We start from the raw sequence: 22,977 nt of genomic DNA on the forward strand, positions 1-22,977 counted from the left end.
AAATGACAGACAGATTTGTTGACTTGACAGAATAATTCTTTGTTACGAAAAGGCCGTTTTTTTAGAAGTTTGTCAATTGACTTCTCTAATTTGCATAAATAAGTAAATAACATGAATTATTAAGAATTACATTGGTTTTCGTCTAAAATAGGATTGCTTACGTGAATACTGAGTGAAAACGCTCCTAGTGAACAAATAGGTTTCACTGGGTGATTTTTATTTAAGGAGATCCAAAATACCTAAGTTGGCCACTATTTTTCGTACTTCATATTAATTATTTAAGATGAACTTAGTGTTTTTACATGATGACATTTGCTGTATCAGTGATCAAGTGATATAAACTTTTGTGTGGGTCAGTTACTCAGTATAATTTAATGGGTTGACTGTTTATGCAGACATGTTATGCAATCATTGTTAACATACACAATAACTTTTCTATAATCATAAATACTCGTTAAACTGGTTGAATTTGAAGGGTATCGCATACTTCGGTACAGTAAAGCCTTTAATATGTTCCGTTACACACTCTCCCAAGGATCAAACAAATCTGTGACCATTCCTACTGCCGTTCTCTGTATACATTCAATATCCCCTGATAGTCAGTATCCCCTCTTTTGTAGAGTCCCACATACTTGAGCAATATTCTAGAGCCAGCTCCATGAGTGTTCTGTAAACAATGTCCTTTGTAGATTGATTGCACTTACCCATTATTCTACCAGTAAACTGAAGTCTACCACCTGTTTTACTCATGACTGAGCCCATGTGATCATTCCATTTTGTTACATCCAGGTATTTGTATGAGTTAGGTGATTCCAGCAGTGACTTACTGATATTATAGTTACAGGATACTATGTTTTTTCATTTTGTGAAGTGCACGTATTAGATTTCTGGACATTTAAAGCAAGTTACCAATCTTTGCAACACTTTGAAATCTTATCAAAATCTGACTGAACCTTTATGCAGCTTCTTTCAGATAATACTTCATTATAGATAACTGCCTCATCTGCAAAAAGTCTGAGGTTACTATTAATATTATCTACTGCCTCATCTGCAAAAAGTCTGAGTTTACTATTAATATTATCTGCAAGGTCATTAATTTACAACATGAACAGCAAAAGTACCAAAACACTTCCTTGGGGCACACTTGGAGTAACTTCTACATCTGATGATGACTCTCCATCTGAGATAACATGCTGTGTCCTCTCTACCAAAAAGACCTTAAACCAGTCATTAATTTCACTTCACACCCCATATGATCATACTTTTAACAATAGGCATAGTTGTGGCACTGAGTCAAATGCATTTTGGAAATCGAGAAATACTGCATCTACCTGACTGCCTTGATCCAAAGCTTTTAAGATGTTGTGTGAGAAAAGTGTGAGTTGGGTTTCACATGATCAATGTTTTCAAAATCCATGCTGGTTAGTATTGAGGAGGTCATTCTGTTCCAAATTCTAAGTGGAAATGTGGCTGAACTAAATTGTTTTAAGTGTTCCAACATGTGCTTTTTCCAATTTAAATTATCAGCAGTATGGACACCTAACAATTTAAAGTTTCCATCCTCCTTATTATTTCCTCACCATGTGTTACACATACCATTGATTTTGTACCCCTAGATGTCCAGAACTAAATTTGTTCTGTCTTTTTAAACTTAAAGTGAAACCATTCAGTGAAAACCAGTCAATTTTGGGACTTTTAAGAACTCCATTTACCATTGTTTCTGTAAGTATGTGAGGACTGATTACAATACTAGTGTCATTTGCAAAAGAAGTATTTCTGTTTGTTGTATATTAGACAGAAGACTGTTTACATTTATGAGGAACAACAGTGGACCTAAGATTGTGCCTTGGGGAACACCATGCATGATTTCTCTCCAGTCAGACGTATGTCACCGGACAACATTCATTGAATTATTAAGAACAACTTACAAAGGGGAGGGCTCAAATAGGTGGTGCGGCAGATGCAGTGTCATGTGCACAAGCCATGTGGCCCACCGCAGCAGCCTCTGTTGGCCAGCTTGTTGCAGGATTGATGTGAATGCTGGACAGGAAGTAACCTACCCATTGCTGTGTGTGAGGAGAAATCTAGGGAGAAAACTGAAAGATGTGAGTGGATCCACTCCCACACTGCTGAATGGCTGTACCCTTGTTGGTCCAGTTGGCTTACAAGAGATCATAGGTGCTGGTTAATGTGCACAAGCAACTGTCAACCACATCAGTGTTGTGACTGAGATTTGTAAATTGTTAGCCAAGAAATGATCCTGTATGGAGAATTCATGGAACTATTTGTTTAGAAAAATCATCAATGGCATGGACAGTGTTCAAATGGTTCAAATGGCTCTGAGCACTATGGGACTTAACTTCTGAGGTCATCAGTCCCCTAGAACTTAGAACTACTTAAACCTAACTAACCTAAGGACAGCACACCCATCCATGCCCGAGGCAGGATTCGAACCTGCGACCGTAGCAGTCACGCGGTTCCAGACTGTAGCACCTAGAACCGCTCGGCCACTCTGGCCGGCTGGATAGTGTTATTTCACATAATAGTATGTTTTTTCAAGTAGGGGGATTAACTTCCCAATACATTATGTAACTTTAAATCAGTATGTACTTTTTATCAATTGCAAATGATTCTTCTAGGCCTCTTTGTATGTAGGTTAGTTTGTATGAACAGTTAGCAAATAGTGTGGAAGTATAGACAGTTGAACAAGATGTATACATTTCTGATTTCACACAGTGATTTTAGTCCTCAAGCTACTCCATAATGTCATCATTCAAAGCTATTTATGACTCTGTTTACCTGTATTTATCCTGATTATTGTAATAGTTATGTATCAGATGCTTCTATACAACTGTATTCTATCTTTTGGCATGATTTTGAACACCATTTGGTACACCTAATAGTACATCACAAAATATTGTAAAGACATTGTCTCCAAATTTTGTGAGGGGGATATTGCAAAGAGACACTCTCCTCTAGCATCACTTTTCCTCAACAGAAGTAGTCGATACCAGAACAAATTTTTGAACTTTGGACAGGTCAGTATTATCTCAACTGTTTATCTCAAAAATTTCATATAATTTTATAAACAATATGTTATATTTCAAGCTAAAAACTATGAAATCGATTTGCTTTGTTTTCATTGTTACAATCGATATGTACTAGCTCTGTATGTACAGTTTAGAAACATTTGAAATTACGAAACATTTGGCACACTTATAATTATTATTAGTAATTGTGCACTATGGCATTGTTTAATACATCTATTTCTGCATTCATTTATACATTAATAGAAATTCTTTTGTCAAGAAAATTCGCAAGTCCCTTGGAATATCGTTATTACCACAGAGTGAGGAAGTAGTAGTGGGAATGCCTCTGATGTGATCAGAATTTTTGTATTTTGGGAGAACAATGTAATGTAGAAGCTGACCTAGGGGAAGATCAGTTTGGATTCTGCAGAAATATTGGAACACATTTTCTACCATTTGTAGACTTAGAGAAAGCTTTTGACAATGTTGACTGGAATACTCTCTTTCAAATTCTGAAGGTGGCAGGGGTAAAATATAGGGAGCGAAAGGCTATTTACAATTTGTATAGAAACCAAATGGCAGTTATAAGAGTTGAGGGGCATGAAAGGGAAGCAGCAGTTGGGAAGGGAGTGAGACAGGGTTGTAGCCTATCCCCGATGTTATTCAATCTGTATATTGAGCAAGCAGTGAAGGAAACAAAGGAAAAATTCAGAGTAGGTATTAAAATCCATGGAGAAGAAATAAAAATTTTGAGGTTCACCAATGACATTGTAATTCTGTCAGAGACAGCAAAGGACTTGGAAGAGCAGTTGAATGGAATGGATAGTGTCTTGAAAGGAGGATATAAGATGAACATCAGCAAAAGAAAAACGAGGATAATGTAATGTAGTCAAATTAAGTCGGGTGATGCTGAGGGTATTAGATTAGGAAATGAGACACTTAAAGTAGTAAAGGAGTTTTGTTATTTGGGGAGCAAAATAACTGATGATGGTTGAAGTAGAGAGGATATAAAATGTAGACTGGCAATGGAAAGGAAAGCATTTCTGAAGAAGAGAAATTTGTTAACATCGAGTATAGGTTTAAGTGTCAGGAAGCCGTTTCTGAAAGTATTTGTATGGAGTGTAGCCATGTATGGAAGTGAAACATGGACGATAAATAGTTTGGACAAGAAGAGAATAGAAGCTCTTGAAATGTGGTGCTACAGAAGAATGCTGAAGATTAGATGGGTAGATCACATATCTAATGAGGAGGTATTGAATAGAATTGGAGAGAAGAGGAGTTTGTGGCACAACTTGACAAGAAGAGGGGACCAGTTGGTAGGACATGTTCTGAGGCATCAAGGGGTCACAAATTTAGCATTGGAGGGCAGTGTGGAGGGTAAAAATCGTAGAGGGAGACCAAGAGATGAATACACCAAGCAGATTCAGAAGGATGTAGGTAGCAGTAGGTACTGGGAGATGAAGAAGCTTGCACAGGATAGAGTAGCATGGAGAGCTGCATCTAACCAGTCTCAGGACTGAGGACCACAACAACAACAATGTAATTTCAGCTTTGTTAGTGTGAAAATTCAAAAGCCAGTGTGATATAGGCCTAGTAAAATGTGAAGCAAATAAACATCAAAAAACAAAATATCTGCACAGGCATTTATCAAATTTATTTACATCAATTGGAACATGGGAACCTACTTTGTGAAAATTTCTGCTTCAAGAATCAGACCCACAGACATGGAGATCTGGAACCAGCTGGGAGAAAAGACAATAAGTAATAAGTTTATTGTAAATCTTACTCCTCTCATATTTATTGAAAAGACTTTATCATTGATAACAGTAGTAACAACAAAAAAGGAGGGAGGGTAGATTACAACGCCAGGAAATGGAACCTCATCCACAAGCCCATAAACAGTGCCACAAAATACAAATCAAAGGCATCATAAACAGGACCAAAAATCCTAGAAAAAGTCCCTTCAAATTTGAAAGGGATAATTAATAAACATATTTTCCAAATATCTCTAAAAACTTTCCTGTCAGAATACTGCTACCATAGTATAAATATTATCAATGGAACAGAAACCTTCCATCACCCATTGCCTGCAGTGTCCATGAGTGGGTGAACATTTACAAAACAATTAATCCTGGAGCTCATTAAGGAACAACAGCTTCACTGTATATGTTACATATAGTCAACCACCAAATATATTTATAATATAATCCATGGGTGACTTACCATTTGATTTTGTACTAGGTATGGCAACCAGTAGTGTAAGCCAGATATGAATTCTTGAAAAGAAGACCATTGCTGTTTCAGATGGCTGAAAGCAAAGAACTAACTATAAAAATAATGTACTTTATTGACCCATAACTTTAATAACATATTTCCAGGAAATATATTTAAAGGACAAAGCAAAAATGGTATGCAGCATTATTAATCAGCAAAAAAGTAACAGAACTGCTTAAATTAAGTTACCAAATAACAGCTGCTGTAAAAATCATGACACACTCTAATCAGTGACCACCAGTTTCAATGATTATTTGCTCACAGTAGCAGCAACCATGCCATACCATTTTGTGCTAGGTCCACGCCCACCAGGTGTGTTCCTAGCACTACTGTCATGATGGTGCAGGCATTCCTTGTGCTGTTGGAGACTGCTTTGGCTTTCTGTCATGCCCTTGTCATTCTCCTGGCATTATAGGTTCAGTACACACCTATGTGGTGCACGAGGATGCTTTGGGAATTGCATATTCTTTCCATGCATGCCGCAGCAATCTCTGGAGTTGCATTCTGTGCCTGTTCCCAGGTTTTGGAGCAGACACAGGCATAGTACAGAATTCCACATGGTGGTCACTGCCACGAGAGATTGCTTTGGCTTGCATGAACAGAATACACAATTCCCACAGCAGCCTAATTTGCATGAAGTGCACCTTTTAGGCATGTACCATACCCACAATAACAGGAAAATGACAGAGAGATGACAGAAAGCTGAAGTGGTCGCCAGCAGCATAAGAAATGTCTGCAGCATGTCGATAGTGGTAGTAATGCATCTGGTGGGTGCAGACATAGTAGAGAACACTTTGATATGGCCGCCACCAGGGAAAACCATGGAAACGGTCATGGGTGGAAGACAGAATGCCTAGAGACAAATAGTGCCACCAGAAACAGCCGCAGAGGGCATGGATGGCATAGGGAACACTGGACACCACCCAGGCATAGGTATGGAACACAGTCAGCTTGTCAATCAGTCACAGGAAGCACCTGACAAATACGCCAAGTTAAAACATCATATTATTATGTTGAGACGACTGAGACCACAGGCAGTACAACCGATCCCACAAGATAACACCGAATCGCTGGGAAAGTCTAAGAAATTACATAGTCTAATCCTGTACCAGTAGTCCCTGTGGGAGTGACATGTAGGCAGCTGTAGTACATTTCTAATTTCATCACTTAGTACTGGTTCTTCAAGGTCTTTTTTTTCCCATTGTACATTCACATCTATGTGTATGTCCATACTCTGCAAATAGCTGAAGTGCATGGAAGAAGGTATTTCCAGTTGTACCCTGTATTAGGGTGTTTGGAATGCCCTGTATTAACACTTTTTTCTATTCGACTGATGTATGGAATGCAAGAAGAATGACTCTGTGCACACTAATTAGTGTTTCAATGGTCCCTATGAGAGTGATGTGGAGGAGGCTGTCTTCAGGAGTCAGCCAGTGTAGGTTTTCCATGGATTCCATCAGTCAAACAAAGTTGTGAATATAATATAATGAAAGCTTTCATGGCCAGTGTTTAATTTTGTTAAAACTTCTGGGTTGAGAGTCTTTAGTTGGCAAATATACACATCAAAAAGAGTTTTGCATCACCTCGGTTATGAGAGTTCTGCAAAATGTACAGAAAATTGGAATAGAGATCAACATAAACATCATTTTTCCCTTTTTATTGCTCATGGAAACCACTCATTGCCTGTTGTACCACCATACAACGAGACCTTCATAGGTGGTGGTCCAGACTGCTGTACACACTGGTACCTCTAATACCCAGTAGCATGACTTCTTGCATTTATGCATGCCTGTATTCATCATGGCATCCTATCCACAAGTTCATCAAGGCACTGTTGGTCCAGATTGTCCCATTCCTCAATGGCAGTTCGGCATGGATCCCTCAGAGTGATTGGTGGGTCACATCATCCATAAACAGCCCTTTTCAATCTATCCCAGGCATGATCTATAGGGTTTATGTCTGGAGAGCATGCTGACCACTCTAGTCAAACGATATCATTATACTGAAGGAAGTCATTCACAAGATGTGCATGATGGGGGCATGAATTGTTGTCCATGAAGACAAATGCCTCACCAATATGCTGCCGATATGGTCACACTATCGGTCGGAGGATGGTATTTAAGCATCGTACAGCTGTTACGGCACCTTCCATGACCACCAGCATATGTCGGCCTCAAATAATGCCACCCCAAAACAGTAGGGCCCCTCCGCCTGCTATATACCATTACAGTTGCCCGGCTCCTGGTGTCTGTTACGATTTCTATTGTGACCTGTTTGTTCTTCAACCAATCGCTCTAATTAATGAGTTTAGCACCTTTTAGAGGTCAATCTTAGCCTTTCTTTACCTGCCTCAGCCTTAGGAAGGGGTTTAATTCCTCAAGCTAGCTTTAGGTCAGCGCTGGTCCAGTAGTATTCCTTTGATCTTATGATAGTTTTATATAGCTCTAGAAAGTAACTTATTGTGGTCGAGTTTATTAAGTTGATTTTACACGGCCAATGTGATTCCAAAGTGATGGTTTTAAGAATAATTTGTAACCCCTTTTATATACTGAATTGTTCAGGTTGAAACAAAGTTGAGTTAGAAGCCTGTTTATATATATTTATGATAGCTTTAAATTTATTGTGCTATTTCCATGATTTAATATATATGCCCCTTTTAATGGGTGCTAGATTTATTCTGTCTTATTTAGTGTTTAAGTAAGCCCACTGAAATTTCACTCTCAAATTAAACTAACTGATCAGGTTTCTTGTAACACATGAATTTGCTTAGTTCTCCATGTTCTATGATTTATCTCATCAAAAGATGTTTCAGTGCTATAATGTATACCAGACAAATCTGAGCCAAGTTGTTCTCCAGTTTAACTGTTTATTCCCTAATTTTCGTGGAATTTAAAATTTCTAAATTTGTAAGCCTTAATCTGTTTTGTGTACATTGTTGTCAGTATAGCTGTGACCTACCTAATCAATTGCAACATGTAATTGTTGGTGTTTTAACTGGCTGTGTTGCAATAAATGCAAACTTAAAGTGAAGCTCGTGAGTGATTTATATTCCCCGGTTCCTCATCCTCAGTAATGCTAGAATCACATTTTTTTTTTTTTTTTATTAAAGCTTGTGTTAAGATTTTTCGGTGAGTTACTGGGAGAAAAGAAAAGGAGGGACTACACACTCCACAATTCCAGCAGAGAGAGATGAAGTCTGAATTTGTTACCGAATGATGTTTGCGTAAAACATAAATGCATGAAATTTTGAAAGGTTTCCTCTGTCAGGCTTCATAAAATTCCTTTCCATTGTTATTTAAAAGTTTTAAAAGACTTTGGATGACACTACAGTTTCAGTGCTAGAGAAGGATCTGAGTTAATGAGCATTTCGCTCTCATTTAAGTATATGGCCAAAAGAGTCAGCCTTCAGGAACTGTGAAACAAACCCAGTCGTCCAGGACTGTTTGCCACAAAGGGCACAGATTCACCAAGAGATGGGTAAACTAACAGGCTTCTATTGTCTATTGAGGCCTAAGCACTGTAATGTGCGAGTGGGACAGAAGAGAACCTAAGTCACAAGGAAAACCAGGGAAGCATAGCAGTGTTAAATATGGCGGACCTGAGATCAGTCATAAAGGGAAACATTTATGAAAACTATTTAATTCTGTAGTAATTCAGGGAATCAAGCCACAGTAAATTTAATGTGCCATCCTCCACAAATTTTCATGGTGATCCCAATAAAACCTGAATATTGATCATATCTATAATAGTTTAGGATTTACTGTTAAAATGAAATTGACAAGTTTTGTAACAAAGACCTGAATGCTAAAATCTGAATGCTTTGGTCGAGCCTAAGGATCAACATTTCATATAGAATTGCAAAATTAAAATGACAAACGTTGTAAATATCAACTCTGTAACTTCATTTGTTTAAAAGATATAGTAAACTTATATTATCAGTATTTTCAGTTAAACATCAGATCATCATTTCCTCCACAAAAAAACACATTGAAAAATGACACATGACACCTTATTGAATCATTAGGTAATAGAATATTTGCTGTCATGTTTAGTGCATAATAGTGACTTTTGTTCTTATTTATCAGAAAGCACATTGGTGCAAGGCTACTGGCCATGACGTTCAAAGTTAAGAAGGAAATTGTATTGGTTTTATGTAAAAGAATTTAACATTTATTATGTAATTGATATTATTGTTACTTTATTTAGAACATGGAAGTGGTCAAGCTTTGATTATTTAACTATGTTAAAATGTAGAGTAATGTAGAATAAGCTGTAGCCAATCAGATGGACAGCTTCAGGAAAGGGAACTGCACTAGTCAGTTGAGTGAAGGTGTTCGGCGTGCAAGAAACGCGGTTGGAGACAGGCAGAGGGCAGTTCTGGTCCAGACACCAAAGGGGACAGTTCGGATGGAGATGCAAAAGCGGACAGTCAGTCTTTAGGCAGCTAGGAATTGAAACGACTTAGAAAATTTCATGTTGTGTGGTATCATGGGACAGTCTCTGAGCGGTGAGCAGCCGCATGCCTGGAGTGAACTCTAACTTTTCGTCTAAATATCAAGGTGGAATATTGTGTTTTGGGATGAAATTGTGAATGTTCAAACTGTGTCAAATGGACATGTGCTCGAGTGTAATAATAATTCTAAAATGGCCACATTCACTATTAGTTTTCTTTCTGAATAAACATTATAAACCAAATCGCAACTGTGTGGCCTACATCATTTATGGGTCATTAATTTAGTTCCCAATGTTATTATTACTGTTATTATATGTTATATTAACTTTGTATTTAGCAAACTTGCCATGAGCCAGACAATTTAACCAATTTAACCCTGATTTAGGGCGTGTAAAGCGACACGTGCAGTTCAACCCCGAGATGAGTTTGATCTTACCTGCTGACAAAGGAAATGATACTGTGCTTCTCTCATACACATAATATAACAGCAAGATATACAAACTGCTTGACGATCCTGAATACAGTAAATTAAGAACTGATCCGATGGGTAGGATCCACAGAAAGACTTTGGAACTCATCAGCAAGGGCTCAGTTCCAGTGCAAGTCGCCAATGGTTTGAGTCAACAGGCTGCAGTTCCTCCTAGACTCTATGGCCTACCTAAGATCCATAAGAATGAGGTGCCCCTCCATCCCATTGTGAGTAACATAGGAGCACCTACTTATTTTGTCGCTAAATATTTGACATCACTATTGGGACCTCTCGTGGGCAAGTGTGAGTGTCATATTCGAAACTCTGAAGGTTTCATAGGTCATGTGAAAACTCTTGGATTGCAATTGGCTGATTTCTTAGTAAGTTTTGATGTTGTGCCTGTATTCACAAACTTACCCTTTCAGGGCTCTTTAGAGCTCATTAGCAACACATTTCAGGAGGACATTGTGGCATTATTTATATGCCTGCTTACTTCAACATATTTCTTATTTCATGACCAATATTTTGAACAAGTAGACTGTGTCGCCATGGGAAGCCCTCTTTTTCCTATGGTGGCCAATTATTTTATGGAGGACTTTGAAGAAAAAGCACTACAGTAAGCCACTGTCAAACCCTCTTGTTTTCTGTGGTATGTAGATGATACATTTGTGGTATGGCTACATGGACTTGATACTCTACCTACGTTTCTTCAGCATTTAAATTCACTCCATCCAACTATAAACATCACAATGGATGTGGAAAAAGTTGGTACTTCACCTTTCCTTGATGTTTTGGTGCAAAGGAAAACAGATGGAACCTTGGGACACAGCCTCTATTGCAAGTCAACGCTTACAGATTTTTTCCGCTGTTCTGTCAGGATGTATCAGTCATGTGACATAGTCTGCATTCAACTCGTATACAACCACATGTTCTGTATGTTATGTAGAGCACTGTCTACTTGTCATCGTTAACAGAAAACCTCTTGGTCATCAGAGGACTTCCATCTCATGTGTGATGAAACGTGACCATCCTCTTTCGACACTTTCCTCTAAACGAACGAAGATTTATGTGATGTACTCCATTCCCCTGTCACATCTTGGGTGTAAAATCGAGACTTCAGCTTCATAACTAAGATGATTCTAAGTTAGCAATGGGTGTTTGTAAGACACTGGAATCTCCGTGTATACATCTGCTTGACACATGTACTGTTTACAGAATTAGTGGTGGTAAAACTTGTAATTTCGCATGTCGGATGCTGCTGCTGTGCATTTATCTGTTTTCTTGTAAGAGATATTCTCTGTTACTAGCAATCATTTTATATAGGACTGATGTGGGCATAGTATAATTTCTGAATCATGATCAGATGTGAACAGTGGATGCTATATATTTCTGGAAAGCTATATTGCGCATGTATCACACAGAGACAATGTTTTAAGAAAGTAGTTTTTTCATTTTACAATTTTTTACCATAGTTTATCATAGGGAAACCTGCAAGAAGGATGCCTGTCATGCAGCGGAAATATGTTTCTTACATTGAAATATTAACAGTGCTGCATTCCACACGAGTGATAGGTTGGAAACACAAGCGATCTAACATTATAGCCTGTTTTAAGTGTAGAACCATGTAGCCTTAGGGATGCATGTGTTTATATTCTCTCTTACAAATACCCTCCTGGTACTGATCCCAGACACTAGAACAATACTTTAAAATTGATAGCATAGTTGATTTATGCAAAATGCTTCGAACTCCATCCGCCTGGAGCTCCATCAGGCATAAAAATCACACGTTTCCTGTTCTTCTTAATCATCTCCTATTACATCACAACACTTTCAAATCTGTTACTATACACCAGTAAGGAGTGCTAACTTCCTTGACATGGGCGTATCTGGAGAAATCTTGTGCACTTGGGAGAGTGAGGACTCGGCAAGATCCATTCATTCACAAGACTTAGAATGTAGCGGTCTGCCTCTGGTCAGCTGCAGATTAAATCAGTAACGGTGTTGCAAGGTGGATTGGAAGACAGAGTGAGGGGGTCTTTCAGTCTCTAGTTTTATGCTAAGACAGCGAAAGTGCTCTGCGACTCCCATCCACTCAGAAACAGATCGTAAATTAAGCACTATGCAGGAGGAGCTAGAAATATGTAGAGTGTGGTCTGGTATACTTTGATGATGTATATGTTTGAGAACTAACAATGAATGGACATACTGCACAGTCATTTATCTACATTCACAATTATACTTGCAAAACAGAGAACGGGCAGTTTACCAATGATACCGAAATTGGGTAACATGCTGTCACATCATTGGTTGATATTGAAATTACTGTAAAATTGCTAAATTCGTTTGCACTATCAACTGTGATGGTTATTATTACAGTACATCGACGGTGTCTTTTACACTCCAACCATCCACTGGTACGCTGTTGGTTACCACGTAATGATTGACTGACATTGTTTGTTTGAGATGTTGAAAGAGTTTTGGTGGAGGGGCAACACCTTCTGGGGATGGCTAGCACCGTAACAGTGATCACGCACATGACTGCAATATGAGGAATCAGTGAAAACGGGATGCTGAGCCATCAGCTATTCCGTCACCGTGACAAAGCAGTTTAAATGTAAAGGTCGTCAATCACCTTCGGACTGCAGTTTGGAAATGCTCCACAATGCTGCCAATTTTTTCCCAATTTCCTTATGTTGTAACTGTTTTTGTTTAAAATCATCCAGTGTGTGTGGTGTGCTATGGTAGAAGCCGTGACAACACATTTTACACCATGCAACATCTAGTTTACTGTGAGAAGCAATGGATCAGAACTTGTTAATGTCAGTTTAGAACCTGACACAGACATCGAAGTCATGGAGGGAAAAAACAAATGTATGGCAGTGTACAAAACCTGTTACGGCAGAAAAAAAATGTTTCAAACAATGACACAGGGTAACAGGGAGCGTGTCTTGCCACTTATAGCGTAGTTTTGGGATACAGTCATCCTCCTACAGTTGAAACTTTACAGGGGTCTGTGCAGTGGATATTTAATAGGATCATCACATGTGCTCGATGCCTGCAAGCAAATGGTATTTGTTTTCAATATATGGGAGGAAAGAGATGCAGTAAAAATCTTATGGAATTCTCCATCAGATGAAGATAGTGGAGCTTTTATAGTTTGTAATTTTTCTCTGTTGGATGGTACAGAATAATGATGATAGCATGTACAAGAGAAATTAATCTTACAACCAACAAATGTAATTGGCCCACTCAGTATCTCCTGTTGAGACACTGGGTTTGGTGTCTCATCAAAACTGATAACAGTCTTGTACACTGGCATTCTGGTCCTCCTTGCATATCTTCTACGTCGGTACGGCATGGCTGTGTGCTCCGTGCGGCTGCCTCGAGTCGAATGAGCTTGCTGCTGCCTGTGCGCCGAGACCCCAGCGCCAAGCGCCGGAAGACCCGATAAGATAGCGCGGTCATGTGACTTTTGATTTTCCAGCAACACGGGCCTAGTAATACTAGGGCCCGTGTCGCGCGGCTGCCTCGCTGAGCAGCTAAGTCCCACTCAAGGTCACCCGCCTATACGGCAGCGACATGCAATGAATGCACACAGCCATGGTTGTGTGCATTGACTACTGGGCAGCGCTCGGCGTATGACCTTGAGTGGGACTTAGCCGCTGAGCGAGGCAGCAACACAACATGAGCTCTAGTATTACTTAGCCCGTGTTGCTGGAAAATCAAAAGTCCGGAAGTTGTGCAACACTGATAAGGCACGCTGGGGTCTGTGCGCACAGGCAGCAGCATGCTCAGTCGACTCGAGGCAGCCGCACGGAGCACACAGCCATGCCGTACCGTCGTAGAAGATATGCAAGGAGGAGCAGAATGCCAGTGTACAAGACTGTTATCAGTTTTGATGAGACACCAAATGATGTCGCCCAACAGGAGACATGAATGGGCCTTGAGTGATGCGGATCTGCTTCGGACTATAGTATATGTATGTAGTTTGGGACGCACCACAATGCAATAGCAAAATCGTCTTCCTCCCAGTTCCCGTACTGTCTTTTATACTATCTCATTTTGCATGATCAGGCTTCATTTGGCGCTGACCTTACACATTGTTCAGTGTTGGCAGAGGTACAACAACTTGTTCCCATTTCCACCAAATGGTCAAAACATGGTCCTGTTGCACTAATGCAGGTCACTCTGTTTCTATACAGGTTGCAGAAGGTGGTGGATATAGCTCTCTTCAACTTCTGTTGAATTCCGTGTTAAATTGGAATGATCACATGCGCAAAGCTGAACAAATGGTAGCAGTTGCAAGAGGAATAGAGAATATCTGAAATTTTACTATAACAGGAGGTTCAAAAAAGGTGACTCGTTTCTAGATATGAGAGTTCCAGAAATATGATTCAATAGTGGCTGTAATCATTAAAGGACTTCTCCATCAGTTGCAACGCTGGTATGTGGTTGAATAGAAAGACTTGATTCCAAATCATAGACATCATTCCTACTGGAAAGTGTAGCACTAGAGATCTGAAAAGCTAGTGTACATTTCTTACAACCTCAATCAGTACACCATCTACTGTTTGTGGTCCTTCTCAATCAACCATCGCCTATAAAGTAGGTGATATATCACCAAAACTCTGATGTGGCATCGAGGCAGAATGCATTACGAATACTGGAGAAATATGTAGTGATGGCATGAGGGAGTTGCAAATACCGGCTTCATTCCACGTTCCTGAACCATATCACTTTCTTAATTTTAGTGATGTTATTATGAGGTTGCACCGTCAGCGATGTGTAACTGTACTGTTGGTCTGATAATACACATTCTGGCGATCACCGTCTATATTCAGTGTCACGGTATTTGTCTGGTTAAAACCACTTCATTCAGAGGTAATCTCATACCTCAATTTATAAAGGCAGTATAGCTTTTGACATGGATAGTTGTGTGCACCTGTAGAACAAAGACTGATTGTGACAGTAATATGGTCACTGCGATCATGTTTTTTTAACATCTGGTGGTTTGTAAGACGATTACACTTCTCTTTCTAAGACACAGTGGTACGACTAGCAAGAGAAACTTATGAGACATGTCCACCCATCGCTGATTTTCTGTCAGTATTGTTTTGTATCACCAGCAATCAGTTATTGGCGAAGTATTATGCTTAGTAGTAGGGGATGCGTGATAGGTTCACCCCGAGCATCAGCCTTATATAGTACATGTGTACGTGTTCCGACATGTGCACGGTTAATGACTTTGTCCAGTTGTAAGGAAGGTATGGATTTGACGTGGAATACTGTGACAGCAAAGGGAAGACTATGTCAAGTTATAAGAATGGTACAGATATGTCTATTTCCAGAGCCACGGACATCAGCAGCATGTATTTCCGATACTTTGCTCATTGCCCAATGTCATCCAATTGAGACCACGATCATAATATTTAATTGTAAGTACAGTGATTTTATATATAATTAGTTTACTAGGATGATGCTGTCTATATGTGCTTGGCGTCTCCAGCTAACGGTAGGAGCTGAGAGAATGAAGAGGCCTGTTGCGATGTGGGGATGTAGGTAACTTAACCATGTCGCCCTCTAGACGGCTGAATAGTGAACTAATACTTAGTATGTGTTGGACAGCTTTCATGGTCATGTGGAAATTTCAGAAGATTCAATATGGATGTGTGTTTGTGTCTGACCATTATTCCCTCCCATGTAAATTGTCTGATTGACTGCTGCTGCACATTTCGCGAATTTATTTAGCTGAGAGGAAATTGATTGTGGTGTGCACATCTAGCAGGTAAAAGATAGGTGGAAGACACATCTGCTGGTTCTCTAGACATGAGAAATACCTTGGTTCACTTTGTAAATTTTAGGAATGATTTGGAATATGTTACGTCACAGAAATCAGTATTCATGAGCGGAATCAGTTTCCTCTATTTTTTTTTTTCTTTGAGTTCTCGCCTAAAAGTCTTTGCAGATGGGATACGTTTCTAGTTACTCAGTGGTTTACAGCACGCTACACCTCACTAAAGTTTCAGGTTTCTAGAGAAATAATCTTCAGAACTATACTGTGCAAGTGGTACTACTGCTATGCAAGCGATATTCCTGTGTGCTTGATATCGAGAAGTATCGCGTAAATGGTATAATATTTCGGCAAATGGTTAACTATGTCAAATTATATAGTCTGGAGAGGGTGTAGAAAACAAGCAACAATGCAGGTCGGGGCCAGAAACAGTAACGTCTTTGTGCCGAAGGGAAACGTGCCCTTCTTTGTGCAACAGTTCCCAGAGACTTCGGTACACTGAGGGTGCTCTGCTGATGTGTCGGGAGTGGATGACTTGCGACCGCCCAACCTCATGGGAAATATTTGGTGCTGCGAGGAGTATACACAGTGCCGTCTGTCTTCGCAGTACATGTACGAGTGTCTGGTGGCCGATAGCTATATAAATGATGCAAAAGGGGCAATTTTGTACGGTGCAGGATACGAATTGTATGTTTACTACATCAGCATTGTATGCAGTGATATATTGCTGGGTCGAAGATTGGTTTCACGCCCTAATATTCAAGCTTCCATTGTCAATGGCAGAGCAGTGTAATTGAGTCCTATGGTGCATGTGCTTATGCTGTCTGTCTTCACGGTGTATGTACATGTTGTGGCAGTTGATAGCTATATGAATGCTGCAAATGGGGTTATTTTGTATGGTGCAGGGTACGAATTGTATGTTTACTACATCGACACACTATGTGGTGATATATTGTTGGGTTGGAGATCGGTTTCACACTCTAATATTAAAGCTTCCATCCTCAGTGGCAGAGCAGTGTAATTGAGTTAGAGTCTGTATTTGACGATCTGTAAGCCACTTTTGCATGGTTTAACTGTCAGTGCAATATGGTGATCTGTACAAAATAGTTTTGCTGCTGAAAGTCTCATCTACAGAAAGAAAAAGCGCAGAGTTCTTTCACACTAGCACCATCAGTAATTTGGCAGGTAAATTCAGTAAGATTCGATCATAATGCTCCACTCACTCACAATATATCCATTGTGCTGGGGTGTAGAAGGCTCTGTATAGCGGTGAGAACGTTTGTGGTTTGGAGATGTTTGTTGTTAACAAGACTTAATAATTTCCAGGAAGGGTAACATGTGACAGACAGGGAGCCACGTTAAGAACGTCAGGAGGAATGCATTAGGCGTTATTCTGGGCTATTTTGGTAACAGGTTCTGTTAGGACAAGAATTTCCATGCAGACAAGCTGAGACATCACGAAAGCTCCTACAAAAGCGCCCATTAACTATTTATGTGACATCTTACAATTTCTGAGAGGTCAACTTGGCTCTTATTTACATAGCCAAGTGACGTCAGTATAACATTGAGAACCCATTAGATGCACCTGCACGGTTGAGCCACTATGCAGACATCTCTCGCTTGATGGTGGAATTTTTTTTTATTCTCGAATCAGAAACATACAAATTTACAGTAGCCATACACATCAATAAATATGTACATATATATATACACAAATTGCATGATAGTAGAATTGCAGGTAGACATTAGTCACAGTTAACACATGCATGGCAGGAGGCATCTCACATTTCCCATTAGGATCGCTAGGAACAATTCACCCTGTGTTGTTCTGGGAAGCATTGGAACAGATTTTTATGGCACAATCTGTGATGTCAGTATAGCACTGAGAACCTTTTAGCTGCGTCTCTGAGGTTGAACCACTCAGAAATTAGGTCTTCACTGGACCACAGGTAGAGAGGCATCATGCCAGGAACAGTAAACACGTGTGTGTCCAGAGGGTGACTTGGCTCTTATTTACATAGACATATGACATCAGTATAATGCTCGAAGAACTCTAACTGTAGCCATTACTTTCACGTACTAGCCGTATGTGGTAGCAGCCTGAGAGCAATAGCTCACACCCCTGCATTCATCTGCCTGGTGGTGGCCCGCGTCAGTGCATGCATGCATTGGAGCCTCTGATATGTTGCAGCTGACAACAGTTCGAAATGTAAAATGGAATCAGTGTTTGTGCAGTGCTGTTTAAGGGCTGTGAGCATGTTTGCAGAGCCTTTTACATGCATTATTTTTTGACAATTTACAAGTTTTTTGTGTGTCTATACTCCAGTGTACTGCTTATTTCGTTGATTTACGAGTAGTTTGCTGGTCTGTAGGCTATGTACTGCATTATTTCGACAGTTTACAATTAGCAAGCGTGTCTGCAGAGCATTTTACATACATTATTTTGACAATTTTCGAGTTGTTTTCGTGTCTGTATGCTGTGTACTGCATTGTTTCGGTAAATTACGAGTTGTTTGCCTCTCTACACATCAGTGTACTGCATTATTTCGGTAATTTACGAGTAGTTTGTAAGTCTGTATGCTGTGTGCTGCATTATTTCGACAGTTTACAAGTTGTTTGCGTGTCTGTACATCAGTGTACTGCATTATTGCGATAATTTACGAGCAGTTTGCAGATCTTTAGGCTATGTAGCATGACCCTAGCATGTCAGGGTGAGTGTTTTGTATCAGTGTATTAAATGAACTCTGTGTAATCTATCCTTAAATAAACTGTTCCAAAAAGAAAAATAAAGTACACTCCTTCCTCTCTTCCTTTTCCTGCCCCCCCCCACCCCCCCAAGACTACCATCTTGGATTACGTCATGGAAGGGACAACAGCACCCTCTGGTGGCAGTACTGTGTACTTGATCATTTGGACTCCGAACCTCATAGTTCACACTGGATGGAGCTACTGCCTCAAATCGTTTAAATAAAGACTGCCTGCAAAATAAAGACATCCTATCCAGGAGCCCAGCACAGGTTGAGTCCTTTTCCCACCAGTTCCAAGGAAGAGGTGGCAGTCGTATGACTTAGGTTAGTGGAGGTAGGCCAAGTGACCTTTTTTACGACATTTTCTTAGGTTAGTGGAGGTACCCCAATTGACCTCACCAAATTTTGAACTTCCCACCATTTTCTGTGGGAGGGAAGTGGGGATCAGAGGGGAGGGGGTTTACCAAATGGGGAGAGGTTAGTTAATTGTTCAATTTAATTAAGTAGTCAATCAAAATTATGAGAGTGAGAGGGGCTATTCCAATAACTGATACCTGAAAGTGTACCTCTGGCAGCAAGGGGAAGGGGTGGGTTGGAGGTTTCCTGACAGGTTGGGGGGAGGGGGAGGGGGCGGGGGAACAATAGGTTAAGTACCTGTCAACCAATAGGAAGGATTCTTTTAGCAGAACAATATGTTAAGGACCTGTTGATCAAAAGGGAGGACACTCTTAGCAGAACAATAGGATAAGGGCCTGTAAATCAAAGGATAACATTAGGTTAATGACCTGTCAATCAAAGGAAAGCAATAGGTTTGCCCCTGAGCGCATATCTATCCCTGATGTAGGCAATCTGCACTAACAAAATGCACCAAAACGAAGTGTGTCCCACTACTGACACTGTGTTCTGTTACTTCCAGAAAGCCTTTGATACAGTTCAGTGCTGATGCCTAGTAAACAAAATAAATGCATACAGAAAGTCCCAACATCTACAACTGAACCGAAGATTTCCTAGCAGAAAGCATTCAATCTGCCAATAACGAGTAGACAACGTCAGAAGCAAGGGTTACAGCCAGCATACCTGCATATAGTGTCACAGAGCTGCTGCTGTTATACAGCATGAACATTAATAAAACTGACAAACTGTAGAGACAGATTCCTGACTGGAAATGGAAGAAGGAAGGTTCAGTGTACCCAGAAATGCATTGTTGCCATGTTACACAGCACTGACGAATGACAGTTCCTCTGACCACATGCCATGTGTTCCTTGTGTGTTGCAGGCTGTGTGATTGACACAGAATACTTTAAGCATCAGGATGGTCTGGTATTCGTATCGGGAACAAGCCGAGATAGTGTTTGTGTATGGCCAAGCAGGTGGAAATAGTCGACAGGGAGCATAGCTATATCTAACAAGTACACTCACAGACACCAGCCACATCACACAACATTTCAAGCCCTTTTTGGATGTTTGTGTGATTTTGGGTCCTTTCGGACAGATGAAAGTGCAGGAAGGCGGCAGTCTGGGCGTACACCATATTTGGAGGACCAGGCTCTACAGGATATTGAGATGAACCCTAGTACAAGCTCCTGACAAGTGGCCCGCCAACATGGCGTAAACCAAAGCACGATGAGGTGTGTCCTGCATGACAATCGCTACTGCCCCTATCACCTGCACACCTTCATTCATGTGGAGGCCACATTGAACATCTGGTGTGATGTGGATGCAATGCAGCTCTGTTATGTATCCCAGGATGATTTGTTGTCCTTGCACACACACCGTCCATTTTCAGACACACGTTCATTGGACTTTTTCTCCCCCATTTCCAATCATGAATCCGTCCCTGCAGTTTGTCGGTTTTATCAGTGTTCAACTTTATATGTTGTTGTTGTTGTGGTTGTCAGTTCGAAGACAGTTTGATGCACCTTACCACACTAGCCCATCCTGTGCAAATTTCTTCATCTTTCTGTAAACAATGCGACCTATGTCTATTTGAATCTGTTCACTGGACTCACGCTGAGTCCTACCTCTACAACCTCCCTCCCCCCCCCCCCTCTCCCCACACATACAAACACACTTCTGACCACTACCAAACTGACTACTCCTTTAACGTCTCAGAATGTGTCCAATCAACCGATCCCTTTATTCGGTAGAGTTGTGCCATAAACTTATTTTTTCCCCAGTTCTATTCAGTACCACCTTATTAGTTATTCGATCTACCCATCTATTACTCAGCATTCTTCTGTAGTACCACATTTCAAAAGCTTCTATTACTTTTTTTCTGAATTGCTTATTATATGCATTTCAGTTCTTTAAAAGTTTACACTCCAGGTAGACATCTTCAAAACAGGCTTTCTAAACACACAAATTTATATTAGGTGTTAACAAATTCATGTGTATCGGAAATACTTTTGGTACTACAGTCAGTCTCCACAGCGCTAGGCATTAAAATAGCAACACCTTGAATGAATTGTCAGGAAGTCTACTATACTACTGGCCATTAAAATTGCTACACCAAGAATAAATGCAGATGATAAACGGCTATTTATTGGACAAATATATTACACTAGAACTGACATGTCATTACATTTTCACGCAATTTGGGTGCATAGATCCTAAGAAATCAGTACCCAGAACAACCACCTCTGGCCATAATAACAGCCTTGATACGCCTGGGCATTGAGTCAAACAGAGCTTGGATGGGGTGTACAGGTACAGCTGCTCATGCAGCTTCAGCACGATATCACAGTTCTTCAAGAGTAGTGACTGGTATACTGTGACGAGCCAGTTGCTCGGCCACCATTGACCAGACGCTTTCAATTGGTGAGAGATCTGGAGAATGTGCTGGCCAGGGCAGCTGTCGAACATTTTCTGTATCCAGAAAGGTCCGTACAGGACCTGCAACATGCGGTCGTGCATTATCCTGCTGAAATGTAGAGTTTCGCAGGAATCGAATGAAGAGTAGAGCCACGGGTCATAACACATCTGAAACGTAACGTCCACTGTTCACAGTGCCGTCAATGCGAACAAGAGGTGACCGAGACGTGTAACCAATGGCACCCCATACCATCACGCTGGGTGATACGCCAGTATGGCAATGCGGATACACACTTCCAATGTGCGTTCACCGTGATGTCGCCAAACACGAATGCGACCATCATGATGCTGTAAACAGAAGCTGGATTCACCTGAAAAAAATGAAGTTTTGCCATTCGTGCACCCAGGTTCGTCGTTGAGTACACCATCGCAGGCGCTCCTGTCTGTGATGCAGCGTCAAGGGTAATTGCAGCCATGGTCTCCGGGCTGATAGTCCATGCTGCTGCAGAGGTCGTCGAACTGTTCGTGCAGATGGTTGTTGTCTTGCAAACGTCCCCATCTGTTGACTCAGAGATCGAGACATGGCTGCATGATCCGTTACAGCCATGCGGATAAGATGCCTGTCATCTCGACTGCTAGTGATACAAGGCTGTTGGGATCCAGCACAGCGTTCCGTATTACCCTCCTGAACCCACCGATTCCATATTCTGCTAACAGTCATTGGATCTCGACCAACGCGAGCAGCAATGTCGTGATACAATAAACCGCAGTGGCGATAGGCTACAATCCGACCTTTATCGAAGTCGGAAACATGATGGTACGCATTTCTCCTCCTTACACGAGGCATCACAACAACGTTTCACCAGGCAACGCCGGTCAACTGCTGTTTGTGAATGAGAAATCAGTTGGAAACTTTCCTCATGGCAGCACGTTGTAGGTGTCACCACTGGCGCCAACCTTGTGTGAATGCTCTGAAAAGCTAATCATTTGCATATCACAGCATCTTCTTCCCGTCGGTTAAATTTCGTGTCTGTAGCACGTCATCTTCGTGGTGTAGCAATTTTAATGGCCAGTAGTGTAAATGCCCCAGGACCACTGTTGTTCTCTATATACGAGTGTTGGAACTTTAATAGTGGCAACTATTAATTTACAGCTCGTACAAAATAGATACGTGATTTAAAGATTTACAGACCTTCCAAATAGTCACCAGCATTGTGTATTGTGTATAACCCATTGCCAGCGATGTGAAAGTCGTAGGATTCTCTTAGCAGTGCCATTTGTGTTGACAGTTCGAGCAGTGCAGTCTACTGACCAACGAATTTGTAGCAGCTCTGAAGCGAATGCCGTGAAGTGTTTCCTTCAGTTTAGAAATCGAGTTGAACTCATGAGAGCATAAGTCAGGG

General features: G+C 40.6%; 1 protein-coding gene across 1 annotated transcript in view; it reads right to left on the bottom strand.

Moving 5' to 3' along the window:
* Positions 1–22,977, bottom strand: part of LOC126148753 (oxidized low-density lipoprotein receptor 1-like) — a 102,757-nt gene that overhangs the window by 48,226 nt on the left and 31,554 nt on the right. Inside the window, exon 2 of the mRNA XM_049915774.1 lies at positions 5,253–5,337. Coding sequence (XP_049771731.1) covers positions 5,253–5,322 — 70 coding nt within the window. The 5' untranslated portion in view covers positions 5,323–5,337. The remainder of the gene's footprint in view (positions 1–5,252; positions 5,338–22,977) is intronic.

Source organism: Schistocerca cancellata, chromosome 2 (genome assembly GCF_023864275.1).
Source record: "Schistocerca cancellata isolate TAMUIC-IGC-003103 chromosome 2, iqSchCanc2.1, whole genome shotgun sequence".
NCBI lineage: Eukaryota > Metazoa > Arthropoda > Insecta > Orthoptera > Acrididae > Schistocerca > Schistocerca cancellata.